General features: G+C 33.4%; 1 protein-coding gene across 1 annotated transcript; it reads left to right on the forward strand.

Annotated features, from left to right (window-relative positions):
- The first annotated feature begins 1,845 nt into the window (after positions 1-1,845).
- LOC127748358 (L-type lectin-domain containing receptor kinase S.6-like) lies at positions 1,846-3,528 on the forward strand. Its single transcript, XM_052262685.1, has 2 exons — positions 1,846-1,919; positions 3,051-3,528. The coding sequence occupies exons 1-2, from the start codon at positions 1,846-1,848 to the stop codon at positions 3,526-3,528; spliced, it is 552 nt and encodes a 183-aa protein (XP_052118645.1).
- The last annotated feature ends 5,112 nt before the right edge of the window (positions 3,529-8,640 follow it).

Genomic DNA, 8,640 nt, shown 5'->3' on the forward strand with positions numbered 1-8,640 from the left:
CAATGTCGTTTAAATTAATATTAGTTAGAATTATTAATTTTTGTTCTATTAATTTAAATAATTTAATTAATTTTTAAAATCTTTTAATTTATTTGTTGATTCAATTTTATTTATAATTTATATTTTTATTATTAATATATATTTTTTAGAATAATTTTTTTAACTTGGTCTAAACAAACAACTTTTGAAAAATTGGTTTTTGTCATTTTTATGAGTATTTAATTGGGATTTAAATCCTCTAAAGTTTGAATTTCATTTTAGAGAGTAAAATGTGATTTTTGACTATTGATTTTATAGGTGGGACCAAGAATAAATATGAAAGAGAAACTATTTAAGAGTAGAAAATTACACTTTATTCTCTAAAGTGAAATTCAAATTTTAGAAGATTCAATTTCATTTAGTTGCTTCGATTTTTTTTTTCTTTTTCTGGTGGTGATCATTTCTTCAATGTGATGGTCCGGCATAACGTTATCCTTCAATAATGGTGTTGGCCCAAAGCTCATTATTAGTTAGTTGGATTGGATATCAAATCTATATATAAATCTATATATAAATAAATGCAATATTTTTACTACTTATATATAGTACATTATTTTATTTTTCGCTACATTTCGTTTTGGGAGCAAATCCCTTTTTCTTTATTCGATTATTTTTTATTTGTCATTATTACTATTTAGTATATTTTAAAAATCATATATCTAAATCTAGATACTAATACGCAAAAGAGAATAACACATAGTTAGAGAAAAGAAAAGAGTTCTTCAAAAAACAAACTTCCAACATTACAATTAAAGTTTTGTCCGATGAAACTTTCCACTCTATTTCCCTTGATAAGCTAATAACCCTCAGTTGGCCTAGCGACAGAAAGTACTGTCTGTTCTTTAAGAATACTTATATTTTTAGGAAAGAAAAAGGAGGATATCGACGATAGTTTCCACACCACAAATAGAACCAAAAACTCCGTGCGCATCGTATATAGGAGATATATATAATTGAATGCAGCTACCTAAATTTTGGAAGGCTATATTTAATTCAATTTTTTTAGATATTTTTTAATTCGATAAAATAAGAATTAATTTATTGTGAATCGAAATTTTATTTAAAAATTTATTATTTATTAATAGGTTATTTAATACACAATATAATATTTAAATATGTGATACTTACTTAATCAGACGAATGAGTTAAATATTTGATTCACTTGAATTAGTTCTTTAATTCGATTTATCTAAAACCCAATGAATACTATCACACTTTGGATAGCATTAAAGTGAATCTGAACTACTTGTAACCTAAGTCGTTGGATTCCATTAAAGATCCTTACTTAATGACACAGAGTCACAGACATGTATATTGGTTGAAACTATGATCTGGGCCATCAATTACTATTATTTATATTCCCTAAACATTATTACCACTGCTAGAGGACTAGTAGATTGGAAAGGTTTCATGAGCCCCCAAATTAGAGCGTTGTTAGCTTAATTTGGTGGAGTTGTTTAATGAAATGCAATGGATGTGGCATTGGGCAATTTCAAACCTTGACTACAATAACCACAGTAGAGGTTTTTAGGTTTTTTTTTTTTCATTATCTATTTTGATATTAGTGTTATCCAGAAAAATGACGGTGAATATCAGATTGACAGATTGTACATATATTTGTGAAAAAAAATGAATATAAAAAATTAATTGGAGAGATGAAATTAAAATAGAAACAAAAAGTGAAAAATTACTTACAAATAAAATAAAGATGCTATTATGAAACCCAAACTTAGTGTTGTGGAGACAAGATTAAGATTACCTCTCCTAATTATAGAATATGAATTTGTAGAATTAGAACACAAGATTATGATAGATCTTGTTCCAGTTCTGTGTCTCCGTGGTGGGATGTACCTTGACGAAAAAGGGAGCTCAGCAATTATGTCAGTAAAAGACTAAAAGTACAAGAGGTAAGAATTAGGGTACAAAGTATATATATGTTTTTTGGATGTATGCAAAATTCTTTATTTAAATTTTTTATTTACAGTATTTGGAAAGGATCCAAATGAATCCCTATAAAATTTAAGTTAGATCCTATACATATATGTTTAAGATTATGTCTTTTGTGTGTCGAAGTGTTCCAAAGAGTTCTTAGACCAACCATTGCTCTAGACTCAAAATGAAAGCTGGGCTATAACACGTAGGATAAGTACTTGATTCGAATGTATTTAAATATTATTATATTTAATATAATTTTATCTTGCTAAAATGTTCAATTATTTTTATCCCGTAATTATTGAATAAAAGCATTAGGTTTTAAGAAGTTTGATTACAATGGATAGTAGAGTAAAAGATAAATAGGCCTTGACCTTTTTAATCGCAGACATTTAGGTAGCGTTTGGTGGAGAGATAGATACTGAAAAATTGAGATTGAGAGACAGAGACTAAGAGATAGAGACTGAAATAAGTTTTAGTATTCTGTTTGGTGCCAAGTGAGAGACAAAAATTGAAACAAGAATAAAACTCTAATTTAATTTGCACAAAGATAAAATTGGAATTAATTAATTAAAATGAGAGTATTTTAGGTATAAAATGTTATTAAAGTTTCAGTTTCTGTTTCTAAAAATATCAGTCCCCTGTATCGCTACATTTTGGAGGTACTGAAATACTGAAATTTTGGGGATAGAGACAGAAATTTTAGTACCAGTCTCTGAGCCAACAAACATGATACTGTGTCTCAGTCTCTCAGTCTTTGTTCCAATACTGCAAAACAAACGCTACCTTAAGTCCTTTAAGATTGAAAAATACATTTAATTCTCTCACCTTTCAGAACGCGTGACAATTACGTCCCTCCGTAGAGTTGGAGTTAAAAAACGTAACAGAAAATGCTGATCTGATGGGGAGAATGATGATGTGGATGGTTGGCAAAAAATAAACAGACAAATAGATCCCTCATGCAAAATACTGTTATTTTGACAATGAACCCTATTTCTTGGCCATTGTTGGTGCTCCTCCCCTTCTTGCCCCTCTGCCGACAGCATTGCCTTCCTCATTTCCTCCAACACCTATTTCAGAAATCCCCTCTCTGCAGTCATTCTCGACCAACCACAGTACCAAGATTCTTTCTTCGCAGTCGAGATCGACACGAGTTTCGACTCTTTGCTCGGCAACATCAACACTAATCACATCGGAATTGATCTCAGCACTATCGTTTCTTTTTCATCTGTTGATACTCTGTCTCCCGGTGTTGACTTCAAGAGCGGGAAAGTCGTTAATGCATGGATTGAGTATAGGGATTCCATGAAGATGGTTTGTGTTTGGGTTTCTTATTCTTCAACTAGTTCTCCAACTCCAATTCTTGCTTCCCAGGTTGATTTTTCTGAGCAACTCAAGGAGTTCATGCATGTTGGATTCTCTACTTCCAATGGAGGAGGTTCGGGTATTCATGTTATTGACCATTGGCAATTCATTAAGACTTTGGATTATGGCTCCCGTGAAGAGGTTACTCCTATGGATACCATTGAAGAAGGGAACTGTCTTTTGTCATCTTAATCCTCTTGTCAAAAAAGAAAAATAATGGTACTAAAAAAAGTTGTAGATTTTAGACAAGTAAAGCTCCTATGAAATTGCCACTTTTTGAGATCAAATATGCTATAATGGGGTTTAATCGTGATAGGCTTATTGAGGAAGGTACTTTAGGAAAGGTTTACAAAAGGTCACTTCAATGTGGTGGAGATGTTGCAGTGAAGAGATTTGCCAATGTTGATGGTTTGGATTATTTGCACAATCTTTTTGCCACCGAGTTCGCTACCAGGTAAGTTACTTGAGGCACAATAATTTGGTTCAGCTTAAGGAATGGTGCTGTGAGGGGAATGAGTACTTACCAAATGACAGCCTCAACAAGTTGCAGGAGCATCAACAATGGCCATGGCTTCAATACATTTGGAAGAGATAGGGTTCACTGTCAACACAGCAGTGTTTCACGTGAGGGACCTATTTGTCTGATTATTTTATGCCAACCATCTACATCATCACTGTAACGGACATATCATCATTTTCTGTTAAGTTTTTTAATTTCAACTCTACGGAGGGACATAATTGTCACACGTTTTGAAAGGTGAGAAATTTAAATGTATTTTTCAATTCTGAGGGACTTGAATGTCTACGGTTGAAAAGGTCAGGGACCTATTTGTCTTTTACTCTGGATAGTAATATTGTTATTTACTTAATTTATATTTTTTTATAGTTTAAAAATTTCTTATTGGGTTGAATTGATGAATTAGTTAGGTTTTTAATAATTTTTTTAACAGTAAATAAAGGTATTGAAATCTTGGTCGGATGAAAAGAAAGGTAAAAAAATGCATATTGTATATTTCTCTTATTATGTTTGTGTATACTGTTTACAATATATATACTAGCATTCTCTACCATGTCATTAAAGCAAATCAGCAAATCGTACAAAAATATGGAATATGCTATAAGAATGCTAACTCATGCTTTTTAGAAGATAAAGAAAAATAATTCTAGAAGGTAAAAGAATAATATAAAGAAAATATATATGGTATTGTTGATTATTCTATCTGGACTTGTTTGTCTTTGTAATCCTTTTGGGCTGAATGGTCTAATATATCCCCGCAAGTTAAATGATAGTATATGTCAAGAATTACCAACTTAGAAAGATTAGAATGTTGGAAGAGGCTTAGTTAATATGTCCACTAATTATTGAGAAGATGGAACCGGAAGCAACTTTATTACTCTAGCTTGAGCTTTCTGCCAAATAAGATGGCAATCAACCTTTAGGTGCTTGGTTCTTTCATGGAAGACAGGATTTGACGCAATATATAAGGCGCTTTAGTTGTGACAAAACAAAACATGTGGCCGAATATAGGAGACACGAAGATACTACAACAATTCAAGATCCATAATAGTTCACATGTAGTATTAGCCAATGCCCGATACTCAGCCTCCGTAGATGAACGAGTGACGGTTGTTTGCTTCTTAGATTTTCAAGACACTAATAAATTTTTCAAAAAAAAAAATAATAACCAATTAAAGATCTACGAGTATCCGGACATCTTGCCCAATCAAAGTTACTAAAATCATATAGCTGGAGTTTAGATGATCTAGAAACCCATCCCTGGGTTATTTTTGAGAAACCAAAGGACATGAAGAGCCACCTTTTAGTGAACTTGAGTAGGAGAAGCTATTGTGTGGCATAAGTGATGTCCAGGTGAGTAGTAGTGAGATAAATCAGTCGACCCACCAGTTGCTGGTAAACAGAAGGATCAAATAAGAGAGGACTATCATCTTGACATAGTTTATTTGTACTGTCCATAGGAACAGTAGCAGGTTTTAAACCAAGAAGACCAATATCATTCAAAAGATCCAAGCAGTATTTATTTTATGACAAAGAAATACCCTGGGAAGAATGAGCTACCTAAGAAATACATTAGGGTACCAAGATCCTTAATTCTAAAATTAGAATCCAAAACCATCTTAATGTTTGCAATCTCAGACAAAGAATTCCTAATAATGACAATATCATCGACATATATCAGTAGTATGCAAACTGCATTGCTCATAAATTTAATAAACAAACTATAATAGAAAGCAGTCTATTGATATCCATAAGAGATAAGAAGAACAAAAAGTTTCTCACACCACATCTTACTCGATTGCCACAACCCATATAATGACTTTAGCAACTTACAACATTGATTCAGATGAGAGGAATTGAGCCAAGAGGGAGAATCATATACACGATTTCTGTCAAGTCACCATGAAGGAAGGTATTGTTGACATCAAGTTTTTGGAGTGGCCATCCCTTGATAGAAGCAAGGGCAAGCATGATTGTGATCGTTGCCGGCTTAACCACCGGCAAAAAGGTCTCGAGAAAATTCACTCTTTCTGTTTGCATGAAACCTTTGGCTACTAGTGGAGCCTTGTAGCACTCAATGCTACCATCTGGTCTACATTTAATCTTGTAAACCCATTAACACCCGATGGGTTTCATTGTTGGAGGACATTCAACCAGGGCCCAAGTCTTATTTGATTCAAGTGCAAAAATTTTCTCTGTCATGGTGGTGCGCCAATGAAAAACTTTAATGGCATCTTGAAAAGTCCTAGGCTCATAATCTGAATATAAGGATGAAATGAACTTTTGATATGAAGAGAAAAAATAATTAAAATAAAAAACAGATGATAAAAGATACCTAGAACCTGAGGATGTAGAAATTTAGGGAGTAAAAAGTATTGTAAACATAATCAGAGAGATGGTGGGTGGTTTTGTGGGACAGTGACTACGTCAAAGGTTCCAGTCAGATGGAGGTTCATGGATAATGTATGAGGGTCCAGTGGAATTAAGGGACATTAGGTAAGTGTGTGGTGAAGGGGATGGAAGGCATTGGGAATTTGCCGATGAAGAAGGAGAAGTAGATTTATCATTGATGGCATGCGAGGGATATAATAGTGAAAGAGATATTTAACTAGGAGCCTTGATAAATGGGTAAAACAAAATTTCAAAGTAAAAGCGCAACGCTCAGGAAACGAGATAACTTGCGTGCTAAGAAATCTAAAGATAATAAGTATAAATAGACAGAAAATGAGAATAAAGAGTCAAGGATACAAAATAACTAGCTCCTAACTCAACCTGCGAAGCCAAGGCTGGCCGGAGAATATTTACATACATATATACATATCCCAAAGCCCAAGATACATAAATAAAACCCTAGCTCTCCATTAGCCTCTAAGAGGAACAAAATAACAACTCAATCGGAGAGAGTTAAGTATATGTATATACATAAGCTATATATCAAAATAAACCCAAGAACTACTCTGCTTCAGAAGTCCAAACGCCTAGCGAGGAGCCTCTCGACCTGCATCTAAAAACACAACACAGTATAGGGTGAGAACCGAAGGTTCTCAGTATGGTAAAGGTGCCACGCACATAATATATAAGGTCCTGGGAATGCCAGAGGCAATCCTAGAACGCCGACACTCAGATTATAAAACTTAAAGAACTAAACAGAAACCATAAATCAGGGTGGTTCTCTAAGACTTTCTAAACTAAATCAATTCCTTAAATCTAACTGGAACTTAAATAGAATCCTCAATCTCTCCGCCTTTCCTCTGTTCCTCCATCTCCGGTAATTACAAAGACAAACAAGCAGACAAAAAAAGCACAGGTAAAATACAGATAATACAGGTATCAATTATGATAATTAGCATATTATAATAAATTAGGCAATCCTAATTAATGCACAAACAAGCAATACATATAAATGCATATGATGCATGCCTGTCCTAGGTCACCTAACCTAAGTTTTCACAAAACATTATATATTAAATACGAGAAACCTAAACCATACCTTGGCCGATTTTCATGTATTGTCCAAAGCTCCCCACTTAGGCAAAAGGTGCAAAGCTTCAATCACCAAGAAGTCAGCTCTAAACTTTAATCCTCAATACACTAAATCAAAGGATTGAGTAGGGTTAATGGTACTTACCGTAGAGAAACTGAGGTGAGATTGAAGCTTACCTATGAAATTGATCTGATAGTATCGTAGAACTCAATGCGATGGATGCATGACCACAAATGGTGCGGTGATGAGAGCTCGGAGCAAGAAGTTGTGGTGGTTTGAAGAAGAAGGAGGAGGACGATGACATGGTGGCAGTGGCTCCACAGATAGAGAGAGCAGCGAAACACGATGCGATAATGGAGGTGGTCACCTACTCACTTTCCCGGGTGCTTTGGAGGTTCTAGCAGCAGTGACAAAGGGCTCTATGGTGATTTGGAAAGAGGTGGTGGCTTGGTTGAGAGAGAAGATGAGTCTCAGGAGAGGATTCACTTTTCTAAAATAAGGAGAAAGACACACGAATTCGAAATATTACTACGAGAAATTTGCCAAATATTGTTTGATTTACGACCAAAATACCAAAAAATCCGCTAGTAAATTTGTTCTAGTGGATTTAGTGGCTGATAGATTAATACAGAAAAATTCTTGCGGTAATTTGTTACTAGCGAATTTTTTTTATCTGCCACTAATATTTGGCCAATTTAAAAATTTGATTGGCGAATTTGTGGAGGGGGTTACCGTCAAAAAATTATCGACAATACTTTGGAGCCATGAATTAGGGTTTTGCACATTATTACTGTCAAATTTATCCTCCGATGATATATTATTTTATGATAATTAATTAAATTAAATTAATAAATTCCAATGAATTGAACCGACGATAAACTTAAATTTTTTTAATAGCTATACAAAATACATATTAGAACCTGATATACAATCATTAACATGTCAAGAATTAATATTCAAATCCTAATTAATAAAAATCAAATAGTATTTTCAATAAAGATAGTCAACTATAATCTGAAATAACAAGTGTACCAAAAAAAAGTAAAAAAGATGAACTATCAATACTGTCAAACAAAGAAAAATAAAATCCTAATCACTACAGGTCCCGATAATTATCGTCATCGTCGTCCTCCTCATCCCGACACCTCTGCATGCTGTCATGTCTACCTGAAACAAAAATAAAAACAGTTACATCCAATGTAATTATATAACAACATAATTGAAGTTTAATAAAGAAACACATAAAATAGAATAAGGCTATCATGAAAAATGATGTGCAATACAAACTATACTAAGGTTATCC

Source organism: Arachis duranensis, chromosome 1 (assembly GCF_000817695.3).
Source record: "Arachis duranensis cultivar V14167 chromosome 1, aradu.V14167.gnm2.J7QH, whole genome shotgun sequence".
Taxonomy (NCBI): domain Eukaryota; kingdom Viridiplantae; phylum Streptophyta; class Magnoliopsida; order Fabales; family Fabaceae; genus Arachis; species Arachis duranensis.